Genomic DNA, 27,241 nt, shown 5'->3' on the forward strand with positions numbered 1-27,241 from the left:
GCTAGAAGAATGGAGAGGAGAAGGCAATGGCAAGCCACTCCAGTACTCTTGCCTAGAAAATCCCATGGATGGAGGAGCCTGGTAGGCTTCAGTCCGTGGGGTCGCTAAGGGTCGGACATGACTGAGCGACTTCACTTTCACTTTTCACTTTCACACATTGGAGAAGGAAATAGCAGCCCGCTCTGGTGTTCTTGCCTGGAGAATCCCAGAGACAGGGGAGCCTGGTGGGCTTCCATCTATGGGGTCATACAGAGTCGGACACGACTGAAATGACTTAGCAGCAGCAGCAGAATGGAGAGCTCTCATACCCTGGGACAATTTTGTTGTTGTTCAGTCTTTAAGTCCTATCTGACTCTTTGCAACTCATTGTTACTTTCAGAAAATAAGGTATCATATTGGCTTGGAATAAAGTCCTGATGAAGAGAGTGAAAAGATGAAAAATATTATGCCAAATTAATGTTCACCAGTTTCCAGTTTGATATATATGTTCATTCTTCTTGTTGAGTATCCAAGGACTGGTTTTGTGGTGTTATGTGAGCTGGTTAAATCCAGACACTGACTTTGATACAGTGTGCTTTTGCTTATAGTACAGAAAACCAAAAATGAAACAAAACCAGCAAAAGCAAAAATATGCATTCTTTCATGTTATCTGTGAATTCTAGTCACCGGATACTGCATTTATATTAAACAAATGAGAATCATATACATTAATTGGTGGTGGTGTTCTTCAGTCTCTAAGTCACGTACAACTCTTTGTGACCCCATGGACTGCAGCACGCTAGGCTTCCCTGTCCTTCACTATCTCTGAGTTTGCCCAAACTCATGTTCCCTGAGTCAGTGATGCCATCAAACCATCTCATCTTCTGCTTCCCACTTTCTTTTGCCTTCAGTCTTTCCCAGCATCAGGGTCTTTTCCAATGAGTCAGCTCTTCACATCAGGCAGCCGAAGTATCAGAGCTTCAGCTTCAGCATCAGTCCTACCAATGAATATTCAGGTTTGATGTCCTTTAGGATTGACTGGTTTGATTTCCTTGCTGTCCAAGGGATTCTCAAGTCTTCTCCAGCACTACAACTTGAAAGCATCAGTTCTTCAGTGCTCAGCCTTCTTTATGGTCCAGCTGTCACATTCATACATGACTACTGGAAAATTCATAGCTTTTTATGGACCTTTGTTGGCCAAGTGATGCCTCTGCTTTTTAATACACTATCTAGCTTTGTCATAGTTTTCCTTCCAAGGAGCAAGCATCTTTTAATTTCAAGGCTGCAGTCACCATCTGCAGTAATTTTGGAGGCCAAGAACATAAAATCTGTCACTGTTCCCACTTGTCCCCTTCTATTTTCCATGAAGTAATGGGACCAGATGCCATGATCTTAGTTCAGTTTCAAGCCAGCATTTTCACTTTCCTCTTTCACTCTCACCAAGTGGCTCTTTAGTTTCTCTTCACTTTCTATCATTCAGTTCAGTTCAGTCGCTCAGTTGTGTCTGACTCTGCGACCCTATGAATCGCAGAACGCCAGGCCCCTCTGTCCATCACCAACTCCTGGAGTTTACCCAAACTCACGTCCACTGAGTCAGTGATGCCATCCAGCCATCTTATCCTCTGTTGTCCCCTTCTCCTCCTGCCCCCAATCCCTCCCAGCATCAGGGTCTTCTCCAATGAGTCAACTCTTCGCATGAGGTGGCCAAAGTATTGGAGTTTCAGCTTTAGCATCAGTCCTTCCAATGAACACCCAGGATTGATCTCCTTTAGAATGGACTGGTTGGATCTCCTTGCAGTCCAAGGGACTCTCAAGAGTCTTCTCCAACACCACAGTTCAAAAGCATCAATTCTTCGGCACTCAGCTTTCTTCACAGTCCAACTGTCACATCCATACATGACCACTGGAAAGACCATAGCCTTGACTAGACAGACCTTTGTTGGCCAAGTAATGTCTCTGCTTTTTAATATGCTATCTAGGTTGGTCATAACTTTCCTTAATAATTTGCATATCTGAGGTTGGTGATATTTCTCCCAGCAATCTTGATTTCTGCTTGTGATTCATCCACACTGGCATTTCAGAAAACAGACTCTTCTTTCTTGGCAAGGACTCTGACAATTTAAAGCCATGCACTCTGTTTTACTATAACCTTCCCAACTTCCTTTTCCTCCCTATGAAAGTGTTCTCCTTCCCTTGCCATGGGGGACTTGTACATGGTTTGCCGTGTTGCAGACCCTGAATTGCAATTCTCCGCTGATCCCAAATAAACCCATCTTTGCCGAAGATATATCCAGCATCTATCTATCTATATATGCTTAAGATATATATTTATTTCAGGTCAACAACATAAACACATAGAGTTGGGGTTGTTTTGTTTGCTGTTGCTTTGCACTCACCTAGAATGTGATGCCCAGGTTAGCTCTCAAACTTGCTTACATATTTTTCCATTCATATTTCCCTCCCTTTTGGAAGTAGTTTGGGGGACTGCAGCTCACAATGACCTGTCGGTAACCCTTCACTCTTGCAGCTTACCACTTCCTTTCTGCTGATTCTGCATCTGCCCAGCCTCTGGGTGGGCAGGCACACCTGCAGTATACAGGAATTCTGTTGCAAGAACTTTTTCAAGATAATTTTCTGGAGAACTAGTTAACCCTGGGTCTAGCAGGAGTTATTTATCTTTGGGAAAATGGGCTATAATGGAGATGTAGGGTAACTGCAAACCTCTTTGAGGTCTGCAATATTCAACAGGCAGGTTAGTCTCCTAAAGACAGCAACACTGCTCTGGTGTTTGAAGAAATGTCTAGGGACTTCCCTGGTGGTCCAGGGGTTAAGAATCTGCCTGCCAATGCAGGGGATACGGGTTCAATCTCTGGTCCAGGAAGGTCCCACATGCCAAGGAACAACTAAGCCTGAACACCACAACTACTGAGCCCACACCCTAGAGCCCAGGAGGCAAAACTACTGAGGCATCGTGTCACAGCTACTGAAGTCCACAAACCCTAGAGCCTGTGCGCCACTACAATGAGAAGCCTCCGCACTTCAACTACAGAGAAGCCCTTGTTCACCATACCATAGAAAGCCTGTGTGCAGCGACAGAGACCCAGTGCAGCCAAAAATAAATATGTATATTTTAAAAGAAATGTCTACACCCATTTATTGATAGAGTTTCTTGAAAACCCCACTTACCAAGATGAATCATGTTTATTTGAGAGACTGTCCTCAGTTTGCAAAAACAGAAAAGTTCCATGAGTAATTAAAATTTAAGATATTTCTCATGATTATAAGAATTAGAAAAACAGCTGATAAACCACATGGAAGCATGCAGGTTTTTTTTTTTTTTTAATACGGAAACAAAACAAACTTACAAAACCTATATTTTTAGAGTGAGACTTCTAGCTTCAAAGGATAGTATTTATTACAAGATCTACTCAGGAGTTAATAGTATGTTCAGTTCAGTTCATTTGCTCAGTTGTGTCTGACTCTTTGTGACCCCATGGACTGCAGCACACCAGACTTCCCTGTCCATCACCAACTCCCAGAGCTTGCTCAAATTCATGTCCATTGAGTTGGTGATGCCATCCAACCATCTCATCCTCTGTCGTCCCCATCTCCTCCTGTATTCAATCTTTCCCAGCATCAGGGTCTTTTCAAATGAGTCAGTTCTTTGAATCAGGTGGCCAAAGTACTGGAGTTTTAGCTTCAGCATCAGTCCTTCCAATGAATATTCAGGACTGATTTCCTTTAGGATTGAGTAGTTTGATCTCCGTGAAGTCCAAGGGACTCTCAAGAGTATTCTCCAACACCATAGTTCAAAAGCATCAATTCTTCGGCACTCAGCTTTCTTTATAATCGAACTCTCACATCCATACATGACCACTGGAAAAACCATAGTTTTGACTAGACTGACCTTTGTTGGCAAACTAATGTCTCTGCTTTGTAATATGCTGTCTAGGTTGGTCATAACTTTTCTTCCAAGCAACAAGCGTCTTTTTATTTCAAGGCTGCAGTCACCATCTGAAGTGATTTTGGAGCCCCCCAAAATAAAGTCTGTCACTGTTTACACTGTTTCCCCATCTATTTGCCATGAAGTGAAGACAACATCTATAAGTCAAGGAGAGACGCCTCAGAATAAACCAGCCCTGTCCACAGCTTGATCTCAGATTTTCAGCCTCCAGAATTGTGAGAAAATAAATGTTTGTTGTTTAAGTCATCTAGTATGTGTTACTTTGCTGTGGTGACGGTAGCAAATTGGTGCAATATATAAAGAATTCAGAAGGGTGCCTGGAACCTGGTAGGTAAACAGTAACTTAATTACTATTATTTTCTCAGAGCTCTTCTAATACTCATTTCCAAAACTACACACATAAATTCAGGTCTTATAATGTTCAATTTATGGCTAAGTAGCAAAAGAGACTTTGTTGGGATAGGCAATCTGCCATGGGCTCTGGGCACCACTGCATGTTCTTGCTAGGTATCCAGCTCTCTTTTTCCAGGCCACTTCTCAAGGCTGAGTTTGCAGTGAGCAACCATGAATGATGATGTAATACCTTTCTCCAAAAAATAGGCTTACTTGTGCTTACTATAAAAGTTATGAATTGCTTAAGCTCTGTGTTCCTCTCCAGTAATACAAACTACTGTGTGTTCAGGCATTCATCACGGGCTCTTTATGTCACCCCCGAGGGACTTGAGAGCACAGGGGACCAACATAAACTAACATGAAGCTCCGGTTACTTGTATAAAGTTCTGTGTCTCTGATCCAGGAGTCTCGAGTCTTCTGCCAGTGTATCATGAAATTTTAATAGGCTAACTTGTTAGCTTGTAACCAGGGCAAAATTCCAGACCGTGCGTACTTCTTGCCAGTTTTGACTTGAGCGCGCCATGCTTCTCTGGAAAAGATGAGCCCCAGTGGGTGGGGTTAAGAGATATGGCTCCCTGGGCTCCAACAGTGAATGCTTTCACTCAAGAAGTAGGAAAGGGGGGAGGGACTATGGGCTGCCTACCGTACCTGAAAATGAATGTTTGGAAACTAAGTTATGTGAGAGAGGTGGGAATAATAAAAGCCACCCAAATGATGTGTTGGTGGTCGCCCACTCACCTTGGGTGGGAAGAGGAGGAATGTGAACATGACCACAAGGTAGCATGCCCCATGGCACAAGAAAGAGAAGAAACTGGCTGCGGCTGCTAAGTCAAGGGGTCCCCAGAGCTGACAGGAATGCTGTCAGCAATGAAGACATACAACTCTGAGTAGATACAAAAAGACAAAGTTTTCTGAACACAAGTTGTGCAGCTGATCAAAACCAAAAGTAAACACATAGCACTGCTTCCTGGCATGGAGCCCTTTTCTCCCTCTAAACTTAATACATCCGGCACCTCCCCGCTGACCTCAGTGGCTGTTAAAGGAAAACTTGAGTGTGATGGGGAAACTCTGGGGAAGAAAGGAACTTGAACCTTTATGGCTGTTAGATACAGATGCCCAAGTGACATCCTACCCAGCAGTCCCTGAGGAATATGGGTACTGGGCACAGGGTGGCCAAAGGTACTTAGGGCTGCAGGGCACTGGGGAGATGTGGTGGCATGCAAAGGGCAAACAGAAAGATCCCTGGAGCCTAGGTACTCTCCAGATATTGGCAAAAGAACAAAGGAAAAGCTGGCCCTAACACTGAAATGAAGAGCCAGGAAAAAAAAAAAAAACAGAACCCTCCTTGCGTGCTGCCCTCTCTCTCTACCCCTTCCTGAGCTCCCAGCCAGGAAGATCACATCATCTCCTGGCAACTGTTAAAGCCCCTAACGTGAAAATGTTAACCTTCTTGGTCCATATTCCCATGGAGGAAAAATGACTGAAGTCAACTGATAGGACTGGAGCATATCTTGCAGAAAGAAAAAAAGTGACCCTGTGGGTGGGGCCCAATGACCCAATTCAATGTACTGTTATAAAAATACACAATTGGCATCAGTGTGTTATGTGCTTAAACTTAAATGCTCATAAAGTACCCAAGGAGATTCCACTGTTCAGGGTATTGCTACAAGCAGAGAAATGAGGCAGGCTTCCTGCCAACCACCACCATGCCCTACCCCATCCTAACCCACCAACAGGCTGGGACTGAGTGAGTGCCTCTATACACTGATGCTTCAAATGTTTACTGTACAGGTGGTATTTAGATATTACAAGGTTGACAAGTTAGAAGCCTCTCTCAATGGTCCTAACTGTGAGACTACGGCATTATCTACCTGACTACGGCATTATCTACCTCAAACTATTCAGCAATAGAACCAACTGATAAAACAAAATCAGAATGCTGTTTGCCAAGTAAAGTTCTTTGAGACCATTTGGGTAGATTCATAGCACTCAGTCCATCTGGAAGTCAAATAAACAAATGCTGTCTCCGGGCCCACCACAAAGAAGGCTCAGCTCCTTGGTAAGCCTCTCATTCACTATTGGAAGCAGGAGGTGAGGCCATCAATGGCAGCTCCCAGATAAGAACACATCACAAACACAGGGACCAGGACAATCTTGTTTCAATCTGACTGATCATGCTGCTGCTGCTGCTAAGTCACGTCAGTCGTGTCCGACTCTGTGTGACCCCATAGACGGAAGCCCACCAGTCTCCCCCATCCCTGGGATTCTCCAGGCAAGAATGCTGGAGTGGGTTGCCATTTCCTTCTCCACTGACTGATCATATGCTTCTCTTAATGTCTGAGGAGCCTTGGATTTTGCCATGTATGACAACTGAGGCTGAAATTATTGGGTGACAATATCTATCTGACTTAAATTTATGGTTAATTCAAATTAGGGAAGCTAGGTTCATTGTGATTCTGTTTGCTCAAGCTTGGTTGCTCAGTCATGTCTGACTTTTGTGACCCTCCCTGGTGGCTCAGGTGGTAAAGAATCTCCCTGCAATGCAGGAGACCTGGGTTTGATTCCTGGGTTGGGAAGAATTCCCTGGAGAAGAGAATGGCAACCCACTCCAGAATTCTTGCCTGGAGAATTCCATGGACAAAGGAGTCTGGCAGGCTACAGTCCATGAGATCACAGAGCTGGACGTGACTGAGTGACTAGGCACATATGATTCAAATCAGGTTTCACAACAAATCCTGAAATTTAGTGACCTGGGCCTATTGGGGTTACATATACTCATATGTGGGGAGCGTGGGCCACAATGGTATCTCCACTAGGGATGGGGGCTGCCTTTGGCCTATCTATAGCCTCCTGTAATTTTTGCAATGACACCAAAGATAAGCAAGTCAGTCAAAGTTCCCTTGCATGGCTCATTATGGGCAGCAAATTATAGACTACATTCTGGCTAATAAAAAGACCTACTGGTCCTCCTTGGAATTGACATTTGACTCAATTCAAGATGCTGGGGAACATGGCTGAGGTCAATACTGCAGATTGATTTTATCCTGCTGCTCAGAGTCCATTTTGGTAGTCTTAATTTAGTTGGTATATGAGGTCAACTGAGTGGATTCAGTATAGAATGAAGTAACCTCTTTGCCAGAGTAATCAGAGTAGCCAACAGCCATGAAAATTCAAGTCTGGCCAAGAATTGTTGAAGAGTGAGTTGTTGGAGGAGGCTCTCCACCATGGGCTGTGAGTGACACTGCATACATTCTGTGTGCCATGGCCTAGCTTTAACCAGCTCATGTCTCAGGCTTGTGTTACATGTTTAGGCATGAGGAAACAACTACTGCTGGACAGAGAACAAGATGTTTCTGCTTACTATAAAAGCAGTGGCGACCCCAAGCTCAGTGTTCTTCTGCCATAACACAACACACTGAGTGGGCTGGTTTCCACCGGTGGCCCTTTTGTTGCTCTTGTGGGACTTAGAGAAATGGGGACCTGACACAGACCAAACCAAACCTCTGCGTACTGCTTTTGCTGTGAATAATAAAAGTCCTGTTTCTGATCCAACCATCTTGTGTATTCTGTAGCATTCCATGAAAAGTAACAGGCTAACTTGTGAGATTATAAGTAGGGCAAAATCTTATATCCTGTACAGTTACTGACACATATCAATTATCTTCTTCTTAGTAAAAGCTGACATTTCAGACACTGAGACTTAACTACCGGAAAAGTTATTATTAGCATGACATGTTACCAAAGACAACTTTCCAAAGACTTAGCCAATAACTTTACAAAAATAAAAAGCCTTCTGATTCCTGTGAACTTTTCTGTGTGTGTGCAAGTCCAGTGATAATTTCACTGTCTGTCTGAAGTACTAACAGTACTAAATCCAGAGCTCGGCGCCATGCCTCAATCTTTGGTGTAACAACGTCATAAACTCTTGGAATTGGTTCCAGCTTATCTGAAATGCCTGAATTTAAAATTACACTGTTAAGTTTACTATATTCATTCAGGATGTAAGATGAAGGAGAGCCAGAGGCTGCAGCATTTTGTAGATGACGCTGAATGGACGTGGCGGCTTCAGAGTCTGATGAGTAAACAGCAGAGTTACGCAGGAGAGCTGAGAGGTACCTGTGCCATCCACCTGCCAGGCATTTAAGCACCGTAGGCCTGTACAGTGCTGCAGATGAGGCCAGCCAAGAGGAAGTGCTACGCAGCCATCCTGAACAGTCTTGATTTCCTTTATTCATAGACTGTCCTGCGAGACTCTGAAGATGGGTAAGACACAACATTTCAACTGCACCACCTCCAAGGAAGACCTTTTGCTCTTTCAGAGCGTAATACAGACGAGAGGCACAAGTCCAGAACCTGTCTTCTTTGGTTTGCATCTGGGCAGTGACTGGGCTAGTCAGTACTACTGTAACCAAATTAATTCCTTCTATTTTTAACACGACTGCCATTCTGCTGATCCCATCTACAGTGTCAGAGGGAATGCCTCTCCACGTGGTCACAGAGACCCCACTGCCCACAGAGTTTTCATTCACGTGTGTGATGTAGGCCACCTGCACTGCTCCTGAAGCCTCTGCGAAAGCCTGCAGCACACTGTCATGCACCAACCCAATTACCAGCCGCTTACTATCTGTGCATTTTTCAGCTAAGCGTTCAGACACATTTCCTCGTGCCAGGATAAGGTTCACGTTGAACTTGATTAACACCTGTAATACATGATCTGTCCACAGTTCTTCTGAGCTGTCTTGTTGAACCTTCACGCTTTCTGACACTGTTTTAATATTTGCAGGTTTATTAAATCCCAGATGGCGGTAATTCTCAGTGAGGTCACCCTCAACAAGAACTACACGGACTGGTTGATTCTGCAATTCCTTGATCAGAGTAGCACTGGACATTGACACAACAGTGATGTATCCTGGACAGACAGAAGACAAAGTGTCAGGTAAGCCCGGTAAGCAGAAAGTAAAGATTCTTGAAATGTCAAAGGAAAACAGCATGGTACGGCTGCCTTGTCGCGTGCCTGCATTCTGATGCTGCAGCCTTACTGCTTCGTCCACTAGCCTCATGCTGCTGGGGTCTCCGTGACTCAAACCCACCTCCAACTCTGCCAGATTGCTACATCTGTAAGTCTTGGGAGCAGCTGCACTAAGTTGTTCTGGAAGTCCACCTGGCTTGCTTATCCATTGATGATGATCTGTCCTACTAAAATGTCTACTGTGGGTTAGGACTGAATTTCGGCAGCGGGTGTCTCCAAGAAGGTTGTTTTTCAGAGTTTGAGGAGTTTGTGATGTGTTCTCATCTGCTTCAAACTTAGCCTGAAGCCTAAACAGTTGAGGTGATTTAACAGGTCTCCCAGAAAGACTGCAAAAGCCCAGTGACTGAGAGGCAACATCTTTGAGATCATGCTCTTTCTGGACCAAACCAGTACCTGAAGGGATTTGTAGAGAAGGGTACAAGCTGCCACTAAGTCCAGAAAACGTTTTTGTGCTGTCTATATGGTCATATACACTGTGGATAGGTACTTGAAGGGATTCCACCTCTTCGATGCATGAATTCAAGCCTTCTGACATCACAGACACTATTAATGAAATGGGGACACCCAAATGAAGACATTCTTCAGCAGCACTGCTCCACGCACCAACAAGAAACAAGAGAGTACTGGTTCCAGTTCTGTATGTGTTGTTCTGTGCCTGAATTACTTCACTGAGAAGTTGTCCCACTGCACTGGTTAAATCCAAACTTTCAAGAAGCCTTACCGTTGAGCCAATTAACACACTTTCATGGCACTCTTCGTCTATAATAAATTTGGATGATTTTACTGGGCCTAGGAAAGTTCTTCCTGTTTCGGCAAATGATGAAAGTTGTTGCAGTCCTGTGTGCCTTCTTTTGTTTAGGACCCTGCAATCCATCACCAAGAATCATCATCTGCAAATAAAATTAAAACTTGGAACTTTATTCAGGGTAATTCAGGGTTTTAAAAGATGCTTATTAAAAGGAAAATAAGATATAGTTCCTGCTTTTGAGGAGTTTCTGATATATGTAGTTTCCATTAAGTACGGCCAGTGCAATGACACAGCATTAATGATAAAGGCATGGGTATGAGGAGAAGGAATACTTCAATCAATGGGGGAAGTGGATTATAAAGCAGGCAAGAGGCAATACTTCCAGAAGAACGTAATGCTGGACATGAATAATTTGAAATAATTAGCAAGCTGAATGAAGCAGTAGTAAATGCACTGTATGTGACAAAAACAATTTATTGGGATAACACACATAATTTAGTTTCATGGGAATATAAAGCAAGTATAAGATGAAGCTATAGAAGGAAAGAGGCTGGATCGTGAAAGGTAGTAGGCGGTGGGTCAAAGCTGATCCTACTTATCATGGGAAATAAGGAAGTGTTTTAAGGGGAGAAGAAGAAAAACCTTGATGTAGTGTTTGAAAGCACATACTCTGAATCTAGAAGTCAGGGTTTGAACTTGTCTCTACTGCTTATTAACTGTGTGGCCTTCAGCAAGTTTCTTAACATCTCTGCCCTGTTTACATATCTGAAAAATGAGGATAATAACACAATCTACTTCATAGGGTTATTATAAGGTGTTAAGTGAGTGGACAGTTCTCAGAATAGTGCCTGGCACATAATTAGTGCTTATGAGTACTTGCAATAATAATAATACATTTATAACATAAAAGTAAGCAAACAATATTAAAAATAAAATTAAAGAATATAAAAATAACTTTATTATTATTAGTGCTCTGGATATATTACCAGTCTGGTAACAGTGTAGACCACTGATTGGATGGGTGCCAGACTGGGGGCAGGGAGGCCATGGTTATCCAGATGAGAACTGGGCAAGAAGGATGGAAGTGAAAGGATGGATTTGGTTATTGATTAGAATATGAAGCTGGGGGAGCAAGTGCTATTTAGAAGGAAGTTCAAGAGCAATTAGACTTTTTCACATAATATTTCAGAATTCACATCTAAAATTAGAGAAAGAAGTTATAAGAGGAAGTCTTTAGTCCAATAAAAGAACTTTTTAGCAAAGTGCCCTCTAATTGAAAAGCCATCTGTAATAAAATGACCTGAGTTGTGAGGTACAAGCTCTTAAAAGTACTAGAGCTAAAACTGTAGCTAACATACATTTCTCTTCCAACTCTAAGCCTTTAATTTCTTTATATTTTTTTATCACAATCTCTTAAATTCAAAATATGAAAAAGCAAACAACTCTCAGAGTTTTGCTTTTCCTCTAATGCTGGTCTCCGACCTGGTAAATTTGTTCCTATACTACCTATACTACTGAGATGCATCTCTGAAGATGAAGAGTACCACAGTTCAGATACACCTCAGGATCAGCAGGAAGCCACAGCATAACTGTTGCTCAACAGCAGCTTCCTACAGGCTTTCATGGGCTAAAAAGAAAAGCCAGTACAGCCACGGAAAATATATTAATATAACAAACTGTTTGAAATTGGCTTCAAAACCTCTTCTGTGAAATTTTCAATTCTGTAAAATAAAAATAAAACTCTTGATATATTCAGTTATATCTCTAGACAGCATGCTGAGACCCATCCTGTCTTATAGTTCCCTGATTTTACCGTATTTTTGCTGTCCTCTACCAGACAGGGAAGACTGAAGGCAAAAGGAGAAGGGGCAGCAGAGGATGAGATGGTTAGGTGGCATCACTGACTCAATGGATATGAATCTGCACAAACTCTGGGAGATAGTAAAGGACAGGGAAGCCTGGCAGGTTGCAGTCCATGGGGTCAAAGAGTCAGACACAACTTAGTGACTGAACAACAACAAACCCATTTATCAATTCTCTACTTATCCAGTTTAAATTCCCATTTGCCAGTTATTACAATCACTCTCTAGTATATTCACCCTCAAAGTCCTTGTCTTTCTTTTGGTTCATCTTACTCACCTTGCAAAACCACTAATCTCGATGAAATCCAACTCTGTCTACTCCATGCTTACATTGAGGCAGCTGAAAATAAACAGAGAAACAAACAACCACGCTGACTGGTGTCATTTTAAGTTCATAACTTCAAATTGTAAGTGGCCCTTCATACTGCCTGGCAATCTATTTTTGTAATCCATTTGTTGTTGTTTTTTTTTTCTTTTATTGTTATTAGGTTCTGTTTTTAAAAAGTTTCACTTACCCCTGAGTACAAAGGATATTTCATATTTCTTCTAAAAGCTTTATGGTTTAAAAAATTCATCTAACATAATCCTAGCCATTTTAAAGTATACATTTCAGCAGCACTTTGAACATTCAGCGTTGTACAATCACTACCTTTATCTTGTTCCAAAACACTTCCACCATCCCCCAAGAGAAAACCCTGCAGTGTTAAGTAGTCTGTCCCTGTACTCTCAGCCCCAGCAGCCACCAATTTGCTTTCTTATCTCTACAGACTTAGTTATTCTGGATATTTCATGTACACAGAATCATATAACAAGGGACCCTTTGTGTCTGGCTTCTTTCACTTAGCATCATGCTTCTGAAGTTCATCCACACTGGAGCATGGGCCAGTATTCCATTCCTTTTTATGTATGTAGGTCGGTGGCTATCATTTTGTTTATCTATTCATGGACATTTGGATTGCTTCTAGTTTCGGATTATTGTGAAAAGTGATACTAAAACATCTGTGGACAAGTGTCTTGAGTATCTGTTTTCAATTCCTTGGGGTAGGTACATACCTAAGAGTGGACATTTGGTAATTCTGTATGTGTGTCTGTGGAACCGCCAAACTTTTCTGTAGCAGCCAAACCATTTCACTTTCCTACCAGTAATGTACAGGCCTTTAAATTTCTCCACACTCTCACTCTATTAGTTTCCTAGGTCTACTTTACCAAATTACCCACAAATGGGTAGCTTAACAACTACACATATTTACTATCTCATGGTTCTGGAGCCTAGAAGTCTGAAATTAAGGTATCTGCAGGGCCACACTCCTCCTGAAGGCTCTAGGGAGGAATCCTCTGTGCCTCTTCCAGCCTCTGGCTGTTCCCAGAGGTCCTTGGCTTTGCCAGCACAACGCCAATCTCTGCTTCCCTTTTGCACCGGTTGCTTCAGAAAAATTTGTTAAAAAAATAAGCTTGAAAAGCCAAAAGTTGCCTTTTGCTTTTGTTTTTCATTCCTAACACAATTTTGGGAGCTTACTAAGTAGGAGGCAGTTTACCTGCATCACAGAATGTAGTCCTCATAACAACAATATGATTAACCTATTACTGTACTGGAATTAATACATACATATACAAATATACTACCATTAATCTATTTTAATTATGTACAAAATGAATAATAAATAATATATAAAATTTTACAGCTAGTAAGTAAAAGGTTAAGAACTGAAATCCGTGTTTGTCTAATGCCCAAATCCCAGGTTATTACCTACTATACAATACTGCTTTCTGGGGGCCCCTCTGCCCAGCATGATAGTAACTCACCCTCTTTTATAGTATCTTCCACTGCACTTCCCACTTCAAAGCTTTTATGCTTTCTTCCAAGCCTTGTTCATATCCTTAACAAGGATAGGCCTTTTTTTTTCTTTCTCTCAGCTGTCAGTGTCTCTGTTTATGGTTTCTGTACTATGCTTTCTATACTATGTTTGTTTATTTTGCTCTGGGCATGTGGGATCTTTAGTTGGAGCACAGGAACTCTTAGTTACAGCACAGTTCCCTGACCAGGGATCGAACCTAGACTCCCTGCATTGGAAGCTCGGAGTCTTAGTCACTAGACCACAAGGGAAGTCACTCTATACTATGTTTAAGTCATAGAATGTCACTGACTGTAACCAAGCCGTGCTCAGTTGTGTTTGACTCTTTATGAATCAGAAATGGAAACCCACTCCAATATTCTTGCCTGGGAAATCCCATGGACAGAGAAGCCTGGCAGGTTACAGTCCATGGGGTCACAAAGAGTTGGACACGACTTAGTGAATGAATAACAACAACTAAAGTACTTGGTTTAAAACAATAAGACATGCAAAGTTTTTCAGGAGTTGGATTTTTAAAAAAAATTAATGTCTTCTGAACAGGTATGATCAGCTACAAAATCAAGAGTTTGCCTAGCTCCAATCCATACAATGTGGGAGACCCGGGTTCAATCCCTGGGTCAGGAAGATCTCCTGGAGAAGGAAATGGCAACCCACTTCAGTATTCTTGCCTGAAAAATCCCATGGACAGAGGAGCCTGGTAGGCTATAGTCCATGGGGTTGCAAGGAGTCAGACATGACTGAGTGACTTCACTCACTTTAATCCATTCCCAATACAGTCTAATCATTTCACTCCACTGCTTAAAACCTCCAACCTGGAAAATAAAGCTTTTATACCTGTCACAGCTTCGTCAAGGCTGTATATTGTCACCTTGCTTATTTAACTTATATGCAGAGTACATCATGAGGAACGCTGGGCTGGAAGAAGCACAAGCTGGAATCAAGATTGCTGGAAGAAATATCAATAATATCAGATATGCAGATGGCACCACCCTTATGGCAGAAAGTGAAGAGGAACTCAAAAGCCTCTTGATGAAAGTGAAAGAGGAGAGTGAAAAGGTTGGCTTGAAGTTCAACATTCAGAAAACAAAGATCATGCCATCTGGTCCCATCACTTCATGGCAAATAGATGGAGAAACAGTGGAAACAGTGTCAGACTTTATTTTTTTGGGCTCCAAAATCACTGTGGATGCTGATTGCAGCCATGAAATTAAAACACGCTTACTCCTTGGAAGGAAAGTTATGATCAACCTAGATAGTATATTAAAAAGCAGAGACATTACTTTGCCAACCAAGGTCCGTCTAGTCAAGGCTATGGTTTTTCCCGTGGTCATGTATGGATGTGAGAGTTGGACTGTGAAGAAAGCTGATCGCCAAAGAATTGATGCTTTTGAACTGTGGTGCTGGAGAAGACTCTTGAGAGTCCCTTGGACTGCAAGGAGATCCAACCAGTCCATTCAAGAGGAGATCAGTCCTGGGTGTTCATTGGAAGGACTGATGCTAAAGCGGAAACTGCAATACTTTGGCTACCTCATGCGATGAGTTGACTCACTGGAAAAGACTCTGATGCTGGGAAGGATTGGGGGCGGGAGGAGAAGGGGACGACAGAGAATGAGATGGCTGGATGGCATCACCGACTCAATGGACATGAGTCTGAGTGAACTCCGGGAGTTGGTGATGGACAGGGAGTCCTGGCGTGCTGTGATTCATGGAGTCGCAAAGAGTCGGACACGACTGAGCGACTGAACTGAACTGAACTGAACCTGTCACAGGAGCCCCTTATAAAAATAATCTGAAATCCTTTCACTCCTCTGTTTAGAATTCTGCAAAGCCTACCCATTTTACTCAAGTGAAAGTCAAAGTCCTTACAGCGTGCTAAGAATCTGTACTTCTCCCCTTTACCTTTTTGTCTCCTACTACTCTATCCCTTGACCACTCTGCTCTGGCCTCCTTTCTGTTCCTGGAACATGTAAGGCATGCCTCCTTAAGTGTTTCTGTTCTGCTTCTTCCCTCTTTCTAGGATGGTCTTCTCCAAGAAATCTATGGTCTCACCACCTTTATATTTATGCAAATACTCCCCTTTCAACAAGGTCTGCCCTGAATGCCCTATTTAACAATGCAAACTCCTCTTTTCCCTTATGGAAATCCCTACATTCTAGACTCCCTTTATCTGCTCTAGTTTTTTCCCCCTAGCATTCAGTTCAGTTCAGTTCAGTCGCTCAGTCGCATCCGACTCTTTGAGACCCCATGAATCACAGCACGCCAGGCCTCTCTGTCCATCACCAACTCCCCTAGCATTATCACCGTATAAAATAGTACAGTATACTTACTTAATTTACTATCTACTGACTATGTCCCTCTCTTGGAAAGTAATTCCTAGGAGGGCAGTGTTAGTCAGTGATGTACCCCATATACTGAGAACGCTGTCTGACATATTACAAGTACTCAGTAACTATCTGACAGGTGAATAAATGAGTGGTTTTCACCACACTTATTATCTCACACTTGAGTACAGATGTGAAACAAGATTAAACAGATGCCATTGTCAGCATTCCTCAACCATAAATATAAGGTTCAGCCACCCTTGGAGTCAACATAATTCTCATTTGGCACTTAGTTGAGGCCCTTTAACTGCTTCCAAAATGTTCCTCCTTCATATGGTTGCCAGAATTAGCTTTGAAAAACACAAACCTAATCAGATCATTCCACTGCCTAAAAACATTTATCTTAGAAAAAAGAATCTTTATTCCTAGCTTGATATATCTGACCTCCAGCTAATTTATAAGACTAATCTCTTTCACCTTTCCTTACAAACCCCATGATCTCACCACACTACAACCCACCTGCACATTCATTTTTGCACGTGCTATACTCTACTCTGAATACCCTACCCTTTCTTCACCTTGGCAAATGGTATACATCTTTCATGACCTAAGGCAAATGCCTCACTTTTTGGTACAGCTTCTTCCGATTCCTCAAGGAGAAGTAGTACCTCCTTCGTGGGCTGCCAAAGTGCTTTCTATATACACCTACTAAGGCACTTAGCATCCTGAATTAAAAATGGTGTGTGTATGTCTGTGACTTTCTCCCCCACTACTCTGGAGGTTCCCTGCCTTCATTCATCTTTATACTCTACACACAGTTCCTTTCAAACTCACCCAATAAATGGCATAGTACGTGATACACAGAAAGCATTAAATAAATTTAGTAGATTTAAGAGTGATATGGGTTTAATATTTTTTCTAGATTAATATTATTAATGTTCTAGAGTAAAATTAGATTAGTAACGGCTATTTTTCAATGCTGAGCACTTCCTAAGACCTAGAAAGTGCAATCTACACCCATAATTGAAAAATCATTTTCACTATAAGTTAATATCCCAAATATAAAAGCCTAAATTATAAAATGATGCAAAAACAGGTTAACACATTACTCAGTCTTTTAACTGCCATGAGATCAAACTTGATCCAGCAAAGTCTAAAAATCAGAATTGTTTCTACTTGGTCATTATTCATTTCTGATTTCAGAAATCCCTTTAATACTAGTTGTAAAGATAACGTGTATGTCCTTGAAACCAATCAAGAGCAACTTTCTCAGTGATATTAATGGCCCAAAAAATCCATATATACTATATTTGAGTGACTGAACATTTTACTTAATTCACAAACTACCTTGAATTTGCATCATTTTAATTTCCACTGGGGTAACTTTACACATAAAAATCACTTCTAATATTAGAACAGCCCACCTACTTTCCAGAATCCTAATGAGTTGTTTTGTTTTTTTTCCAGTCAATGATTAGAATGCTTGTAATGTGCCTGGGATATAATGTAAACAAAACAAGATGTTGGCTCTGGAAAACGTGCCATGTTTCTACTTACTGAAATAGGAGAAGTGATTTGGGAGACTACTTCAAGAATATACTTTGCACATTTTTCTTTCCTTACCTTCAAGAAGATAAGGGAGATAAAGCGAAAACCCTATGCAAAAGTTAATTCTTCCTGAATCCAGCGTTGGAGAATCCAGTATGATTTTTAGAAGTTACTCTAGAGAAGGCACTGCAGGAGGTATAGAGTCCAGGTGTGTAAGCAATTAAGAGTTAGAAGTTTTAAGAGACTATCACCTCTTCATTCCTACTCCCCAAACCTAAGCTGGACCCTGACTAGATTCAGACCTGGGCTGAACCAGTAAGTCTGGCCCTTTGGACAAGAATTTGCTTTTGAAATCTAAATCTTGACCGTTACTGAGTCAAATGGATTATCAGGCTATCTATGCTGGACTCAAGTGAGGATCTATGCTGGAAATGGTTGGAAAACCGGCCAAATCTTGGTAAGAAGGAATCTTCCCAATGGAACAGCTGAAGGTGATAACGTGATGGTGTGTGTGTGTGTTTTGGGGGTGGGGGGGGGCGGTAGAAAAAGCTGATAGCGATTACGTGTGGGTCCAATGTGCAAAGAAACGCTACAACACAGGTAAAAACTCTTTCCTATGCTGGGAGTTTTCATGTGAATCCCAAGGGCCCATGCACACAGCACGCCTCTCCTGTAAAGAAATGTTGCCAACTAGGCCAGAATCCCGGCAAACCACGGAGGAGGGAAGCGGTTAAAAGCCAAGGCCGGCACATTGTACAGGCTGAGGGACGTCCAGCGGCACAAGCAAAGGACAGTCCCCTTCGACTCTGGTAATCTGGCCGGGTGGTAAACCTAAACCTGGACCAATATTCCAGGCCCTAGGGCCTCATCCGGAGAAGGCAATGGCAAGCCACTCCAGTACTCATGCCTAGAAAATCGCACGGACAGAGGAGCCTGGTGGGCTGCAGTCCATGGGGTCGCTACTAGCCGGACACTGAGCGACTTCACTTTCACTTTTCACTTTCACACATTGGAGAAGGAAATGGCAACCCACTCCAGTGTTCTTGCCTGGAGAATCCCAGGGGCAGGGGAGCCTGGTAAGCTGCCGTCTTTGGGGTCGCACAGAGTCGGACACGACTGAAGCGACTTAGCAGCAGCAGCAGCACGGCCTCATCCTTTCCTCCAGGCCCCAATGGGTCAAAAAAAGAAACAAGAGCTCCCTCACGTCTCCACCAAAGACTTACCACTTGGTAGAAACACCTCCCTACTAACCTCGTTCTCGTCTCCATCCCTACGAGACGCTCCCCGACGTTCTGCGGGCACTGGGAAGCCAAAACGCCAGAGTAAAGAACCTTCCCTTACGCCTCGTATTTTGCGCAAGCGCGCGGCGAGCCCAGCCGGGCGGGCGGGTAGTTTTGGTTGCTAAGAAACCGCTTAACGGTAGGAGGGTAAAGGCAGACCATTACGCTACTGGTAGAGACTAGAGAGAGGGGGCGGGCCTCGAGGGTCTTCTTTTCTGACTATGGGGTGAAACGACTGTCAGTCAGTGGGGCAAAAAGCTTGGATAGGCGGGGCTGCAGGAAAGATCAGCGAGAGCCGCCTTAGCAACGGCTTACAGGCGGTGAGCTACTGTTGGGCAGCTCGGCTGGCGGGAAAAGCTGGGAGGTGCCGGCCGGGGGCGCCGGTTGGAGACATGGTGAGTGCGAAACTGCAACTTCTTGCTGGGCTGAAGCTGAAGTTTCTCCCTGAAACAAGGAAGTTTTGTTTGGTTTTTGAAATGTACTGTTCGCCTCCTTTCATTATCCTCGAGTGTCATTAGTAACCCCCGCTTCGTCGCCGTATAGAAGCGCACTGACCGTGGCCCTAGGGACGGAAGAGCGGTTCTCCAGTTCATTTTCCCCTCTTCAAGCAACCGCTTTACCAATGGCGTTGGAGACAGGAACCACTCGCTAGCCAGAAGCGAGTTGAATACAGAGAATAAGAGGTTTTAAAACTGTTGAAGGATATGGGCCTCTAGGAAAGACATCCGGAACTCTGAAAAAAGTGGCCGGGGAAGCTACGACCTCTGCCATTGTAACTACTGAAGACCACACCAGTGTAGCTGCCGTCCAGGGGTCAAGAATCCGCTGCTACCACGACCAGCTTTTAAGATATGTGAAGCCGGTGTCTAGATACACAGTGACATGGAATCTCTGATACTATTGCCTCTTATCCCAGAACCGAAGACAAGATACTGAAATGAGGCTACAGCAGAAAATGGAGGATAGCAGGAAGATGACCTCTGTCTTCCCTGGATATTGATAACTGGTCCAACGTTTATTCTTCTCCAGATTCCTGGAGTAATTTTTTTAACCTGAAAAATATATTTTTTTCATTTCCCAGTCTTTAATATAGAAAAATATGTGAGAAGGTGGGAAAAGATACGCTGTTTCAATCAACCGTATCTCACACATTTTATTATGAGACATACAGGCACAAATGAAAGTAAATATGCCTTAAACACTGCCGTTCGGATATACCAAGTAAGGCCATTTTTTTCTCATATAACATCTACTATTCTGGCATGTCTTCTTTGCCTTTTCAGGTTCTCAAAGGGCACTAAGTTGAAAGAAAAACCCAAGATGTAAAAAAGAACCAAGCTTTCTAACTAGATATGAATAACTAACAGCATAAATGTTAGCAAAGGGAAAGGGGAAAATTCTTGAGGTTCATTATATGGAATAGGATGCTTGAATATGTTTATTATATTTAGTTAGTCCATTAATTCTGGTTCTGGTACTTCTCCCAGTTACACAGTTTATCTTTCATCCACATGTGTATTACAGGCATTCAGACCAAGTTCAGACCAATGGAAAAAAAGTGCAGCAAAAATTGAATTGAATGAAACTCAAAAGCAAGAAATTAAAGAGGCCTTTGATTTATTCGATGTTGATGGGTCTGGAACCATAGATGTGAAAGAACTGAAGGTTGTGAAATTACTTCTAATTCTGAGACATTTGAAAAACCTTATCACTGATTTGTTGCGATCTTTAAGTCTTTCATTAACAGTAGCTTTCTGAAAGCTTGATATAAAATCACCTACCCCTTTAGTATATAGACCTGGCCTGCACTAACCAAAATAGTATCTTATTAAGCATTTTACTCTTGTTTTATGAATGAGTAGGTCAAAGCCTTAGTGATAAAGAGCCTGCTTGCCAGTTCAGGAGACATGAGAGATGCAGGTTCGATGTGTGTGTTGGGAAGATCCCCTGGAGGAGGGCATGGCAACCCACTCCAGTATTTTTGCCTGGAGAATCCCATGGAGCCTGGCGGGCTACAGTCCATAAGGTCGCACAGAGTCAGACATGACTGAAGTGGCTTAGCACTCACTCACACACACAGGCCAAAGCCCATCATGAGATTGGAACCTAAGCATGCTGACCTGACTTTCTAGGTTTAAGCTAGTCCAGGGTGAAAAAGAGAGACTCTAGTAATTAACAGGTAATTTAAGAGCTAGGAATGAGACTGTGGCCTATTATAACTTATTTACTTTCTATTTCAGATTGCAATGCGGGCCTTAGGATTTGAGCCAAAGAAAGAAGAAATTAAAAAGATGATAGCTGAAACTGACAAAGAAGGAATTGGCACCATTAGTTTTGAAGAATTTTTTGCCATAATGAGTGTAAAAATGGTATGGTAGTGATTTTGTTTTTCAGTGAAATACAAGCAATAGCCTTCTACATTTTTTGGCTGGAGCAATCAGAGGAAAATATACCCATCTTTAAAGATGGGTAGGATTTAGACAGGAATAACAAGATTAAAGACATTTTCAGGGTAGTAATGAAGACTGCCCAGTGTGAGAGGAGGATTTTTGTTAACAAATAATAAGAATATATGGTTGGATAGAGAAACTGGGGCCAGCATTTTGAAGCCTTGAGATCAGCAATTTATTGCCTCTTTTTCTCAGGCATAGTTCTAGAGAGGACTGAATGAGACAACATCCCTATTGTCTTGGAGCTTACATTTTTTATAAGGGATCTCAATTACCTGAGGTCAATAAGAGATAGATTCTCTTTGTCACTCTGTGACTCTTCCACTTAAATAAACCCTGAGTTTCAGTACCTTGAGGGCAGATGTGAATGCACTGGAATAATTGCCAAAAGTCAGAAGAGCAGTAAATAAAGCTCACTCTACCTGCTATATTTCTGTTCTAGACCTCAAAGACCTATACATCTAGACTGATCAAATAAATGAAAGACTAATGACATTTAGTTGTTTCTGTTTTTAAAGAGTGAAAAGGATGAAAAAGAAGAAATACTGAAGGCTTTCAAATTATTTGATGATGATGATACAGGCAGTATATCACTGAACAATATCAAGAGGGTTGCTAAGGAACTAGGGGAAAATTTAACAGATGATGAACTTCAGGTAAATTTCACTTATTTGTATAATTTTATAATTATAACACAATTTAATCTATATAATTTTTAGTTATATTCTTACTTTGGTAATATTAATAAATAAATTTTGGTTTTGAGTGTGTATTTGAATGTTCATTTATATCATCCCTTTTCAGCAGATTTCACATATCCTATTTACATTTCATTTTACAGGAAATGCTTGATGAGGCTGATCATGATGGGGATGGAGAAATAAACAAGGAAGAATTTTTGAAAATGATGCAAAAGACCACTCTTTATTAATACTGTCTTTTGTGCTTTCTGGAAAATTTTTAACAAGTTTGTATTTGTTGTAAGTTCCATAATAGCTGAATGTATTCATTTTCAGTGTTTAAGTTTATATACATAAACTGGTCTCTTGATGTCTAATCCATGTGAGAAGTTACATATTGCTATCAATATGTTGTTAAATCTATAACATCAAGAAATAAAATGTAGTGACTTCCTTAAACTATGAATCTGAAGAACAGTATTAATTACAAGTGCTATTTTTAGAGCCTCAGGTTCTAAAACTTAGACTTTTTTTAAAATTTATGGAAATTGGCCCTACATCATATGAATTTGGCAAGCCAGCCATTACTTTCCTTATTATTTTCCTTTTGTGCAACTCTGAAAATGAACATTTGCTTTTTAACTGATTATTCAGATATGTAAAGTCTTAAATAAAACCGTCTGGCAGCTTCATTATTTGCTAATTCTCTTCTTATAAAGAAATTTTAAGCAGCACTTATATCATCCAGATTTTCCTACACATTTCTTTAATAGCTGTGCCAGCATTTCTTTAATACCTGTGTCCCTAGGACAGGTGCTAGAGATTTTACTTATGTTGTCTCAGTTACTATGTAGAAGCAGTACTAAACACACACACACAGTATTAACTCCATCCTAATACATATAAGAAAACTAAAGGTCAGAGAAATTTTAAAATTGCTAAAGATCTCAGAATTCACTTTTATCCCAGAACAAATTAAAACTTACCTGGTTTTCCACATTTTCCTTCCTCTCCTGGGAGGAAGATCAAATCCAACAGTAGAGAGACAGTTTAAGAACCTGACATAAAAGTGGTTGTTGACATTAGAATAATGCTTACTAAAAGAAAAATCATCTCAATCACTAATCAGCATCAAAGATTTTTGGATTGTCTGCTAGTAGAAAGGGTTATGAAGGATCCAATGAATTAGATGTGGATCTTACCGTGTCTAAGTTGGCTGGTAGTTCCTGTGGTAGGCATCTCCTGAAGTGGTTCTCAATGATCCTAGTTTCCTAGTATCCCTGCCCTTGTGTAATCCCTTTGTTGAGTGTGGAGTAGGTCTAGTGAATGGCTACTAATGAATAGAATATGGCAAAAATCATGGGCTGTTTCTTCCAATATTAGGTCTTAAAAGCCTGTGACTTCCCTCTACTGGCACTCTCTTGCCTTTTTTTTTTTTTTTTTTTGCTTGCTCTGGTGAAGCAAGCGGCTGTGTTTTGATCTGCCCTATGAAAAGGAACACATGGCAAGGAGCGAAGCATTGGAGGAACCTAGGCTTTCAGTCTGTCAGAAAACTGAATCCTGCCAGCAACCATTTGAAGGTGCTTGAAAATAGATCCCTCTCTAGCTGATCTTTGAGATAGACTGCAGCACCTGTTGGCACCTTCATTACAACCAGTGAGAATCCCTGAAGCAGAGGATTCAGTTAAGCCATGTCTGAACTCCTGAACTTTAGAAACTATGAGATGATAAAGGTTATTTTAAGCTACTAAGTCTTGGAATAATTAGTTACATAGCAAGGAATAACACAGTCCCTTATCTTGAAGCTTGGTGTTGACATCTTACCTGTTGAATTGCTTAATATACTAGTAACCAAGTAACAATTACAACTATCCATACAAAAGAATTGATGCTTTTGAACTGTGGGGTTGAAGACTCTGGAGAGTCCCTTGTACTGCAAGGACATCCAACCAGTCCATCCTAAAGGAAATCAGTCCTGAATATTCACTGGAAGGACTGATGCTGAAGCTGAAACTCCAATACTTTGACCACCTGATGCGAAGAACTAACTCACTTGAAAAGACTGATACTGGGAAAGATTGAAGGCAGAAGGAGAAGGGGACGACAGAGGATGAGATGGCTGGATGGCATCACCGACTCGATGGACATGAGTGGGTGGACTCCGGGAGTTGGTGATGGACAGGGAGGCCTGGCGTGCTGCGGTCCATGGGGTCACAAAGAGTTGGACACGACTGAGTGACTGAACTGAACTGAACTGAACCGATATTAAATTAGAGAAGATTAATTAGACTTACCATAGAATATAACCATATAGCAACACCATTTATTAGGATGCTTCTGTTTTCTGACTAACTTTCAACCACATATATGAAACTCAGCAAATTTTCTCTCATCTTTGTAGCTTGGTGCCTTAGTCTGTTTGGGCAGCTATAACAAAATACCACAGAATAAACCATAGAAATGTATCTCTCATGGTTTGGAAGTCGGGAAGTTTGAGATCAGGCAGGACAGCATGGTCAGGTAAGGGCTTGCTCCATTGGACGCTTTTCATTGGAAGAGGTTAGGGAGCTCCGTGGGATCTCTTTTATAAGAACACTAATCCTATTCATGAGAGCACCACTGTCATGACCTGATCATTTCCCAAAGGCCCCACCAACTAACAGCATCACCTTTGGGGGTTAGGATTTAAACATATGAGTGCAGGATTGGGGCTTGGGGGGAGGCACACATAAACATTCAGACCATAGCACTTGGATATTAAGGAAACTTCAGCCCACCAATGAGCAGACTCCTAAAAATTTTCTATTAAAGGTTGTTCCTGCAACCCTGAAGCTGCCACTCAAATGACCCTTTCCTCAGAGCCATTGATTGTTATAAATGTCCTGGAGTTCTGGTTGATATTTTAGTTGCTAACAAGCAGGTTGTTGGCATGAAAGTAATTACTGGGCTTCAGTTCAGTTCAGTTCAGTTCAGTCGCTCAGTTGTGTCCGACTCTCCGCGACCCCAAAAATAGGGGATGATTTCAAGGCTGGTGCTGATAGAATCTTGGCAACTATAAAAACAGACTAACAACAAACACATCAAAATGGATGAAAATGCATATTGGATGGGTCACGATCAGGTCTAGGAATAAGCAGCAAGCCAAGGAAACAAGAATATGTAGCAAAATCTAAACAATTCTTTAATTATTAAAGAAATTGAATCTGAAAATTAAAATGTTTCCACAAAGAAAACTCTGGTTCCAAAGAGCTGTTGGTGATTTCTGCCACTTAATGAAGATAATATTTAATTTTTCCAGTGAAGAGAAATAGAAATAACTCTTCCAAACTTGGTTTGTGAGGTCAGCAGAACTTTTTTACCAGAAGCTACAAGGACAATGCATTTTAACAAAATTAGGTTTGTTTCAGAAAAACAAGATTTGTTTAACATTTGAAATTCGATCAATATAATTAATGTATCACATTTTAAGATAAAGACCAAAAATCATGTAATCATTTCAGTAGGGAAAAAAGTATTGCACCTGATAAAATTTAAACTCTATTCATTATAAAAACTGTGGCAAACCAGAAATAGGAGAGAATTTCTGTTAACTGTATGAAGGTATCTTCAAAACCTTAAAACATCATCTTAATTGCAAAACATTCAAATCTTCCTCTCTGAGCTGAGGAATAAGAACAGAATATCCTTTATAGCTAACTTCTGTTCAACACTGTACTGATGAGCTAGTCAGCAGAGGAAGAATAAAGTTCTTTTTATTTGCAGATGACATGATGTATACACAGAATATTCAAAAGAACTTAGACATTGCTGGATGCAAGGTGGTTATATAAATGCAAATATAAATACAATTGTATTTTTACATACCAGGTACAAATAACTGGAAAAAAATTTAAGCAACTAATATAATAGTTTTTATAAAAATTTATATAAAAAATAAATTTATATAAAAATATAAAAATCCCATGGGTAAATCTAATGAAGATACAAAGGTCTTCTATATCAAAGTTTATAAAAGAATATGGAGACAAATTAAAGAAGACTTTAATAAAAAGAGGAATATTAAATTCTGTTCATGGATTAAAAGACTCTATGTTATAAAAATGGCAGTTCTCCCAGGATGGATTATAGATACAGTGCAAATTAAAACCTAGCCTGTGTGGAACCTGACAAGCTGAATCTAAAAGTTATAGAAATCCAAGAGGTCAATACACACTTGAAGAACAAGGTGAGAGGACTAGCTTTCCTGAATATCAAAATTTACTATAGAGCCACAGTCGATGAAATACTGTGTGATTTTTTTGTTTATCGGCCACACCTGCATGCCATGAGGATCTTAGTTCCCTGATGTGGTAATGAACCCGTGTACCCTGCATTGGAAATACTGAGTCTTAACTACTGGACTGCCAAGGAAGTCCTATAAAATAGTATGGGGTTGATTAGGAAAGAGGAATGAACCAATTGAATAGAACAGAAAGTCCTGAAACAGAATAATACATTGATTTACGAGAAATCACGATTATGCAGATTAGTGAAACATTTTCATTATAATGAATGGTTCTGAGTCAACAGAATATCCATAAGGAATAAAAGAAAACATGATCTCAAGCTCCCATCATACATTAAAATTAATTGTAAATGATTGCTGATCTATATATGGAAAAAATATAAAGCTTCCACGAGATAACCTAGGAAAATATCATCATAATCTTGAAATCAGATTCTTAATTAGGATACAAAAAGCACTAACTTTAAAGGAAAACACTGATAAGTGGGACTATATTATAACTAAGAACTTCTCTTCATAAAAAGAAAATATGAAGGGACTTTTTTGGCAGTCCAGTGGTTAAGCTTCCATGCTTCCACTGCAGGGGTTTGGTTCAATCACTTTTTGGGGAACCAAGATCCCACATGACACATGGTGTGGCCAAAAATAAATAAATAAAAACTAATAGGACAGAGAGAATACGAAGACATAAGCTACTAAGTGGAAAGAGATATTTTCAATAAATATACCTGACTAAATACTTGTATGTAGAATATATATAAATAACTGCTTAAAAATCAGGAAGTAAAAGATGTGCTGTTGTACTCAGTCATGTCTGACTCTTTGTGACCTCATGGACTGTAGCTTACC

General features: G+C 41.1%; 2 protein-coding genes across 2 annotated transcripts; one reads left to right on the forward strand and one right to left on the reverse strand.

The window, feature by feature from the left end:
* Positions 1–3,163: 3,163 nt before the first annotated feature.
* BBS12 (Bardet-Biedl syndrome 12) lies at positions 3,164–19,059 on the reverse strand. Its single transcript, XM_055405286.2, has 3 exons — positions 18,949–19,059; positions 12,253–12,315; positions 3,164–10,255 (listed from the first exon to the last, which is right to left on the reverse strand). The coding sequence occupies exon 3, from the start codon at positions 10,237–10,239 to the stop codon at positions 8,110–8,112; it is 2,130 nt and encodes a 709-aa protein (XP_055261261.2). The 5' UTR covers positions 10,240–10,255; positions 12,253–12,315; positions 18,949–19,059; the 3' UTR covers positions 3,164–8,109.
* On the forward strand, positions 18,869–22,799 carry LOC129542408 (centrin-4). The gene is made up of 6 exons (XM_055404766.2): positions 18,869–19,085; positions 19,245–19,372; positions 20,502–20,642; positions 21,218–21,346; positions 21,946–22,083; positions 22,269–22,799. Exons 1-6 carry the CDS (start codon positions 18,869–18,871, stop codon positions 22,356–22,358), a joined length of 843 nt encoding a protein of 280 aa, XP_055260741.2. The 3' UTR covers positions 22,359–22,799.
* The last annotated feature ends 4,442 nt before the right edge of the window (positions 22,800–27,241 follow it).

Source organism: Moschus berezovskii, chromosome 19, assembly GCF_049115385.1.
Source record: "Moschus berezovskii isolate FMDL1 chromosome 19, NW_MosBer_1.0, whole genome shotgun sequence".
Taxonomy (NCBI): Eukaryota; Metazoa; Chordata; class Mammalia; order Artiodactyla; family Moschidae; genus Moschus; species Moschus berezovskii.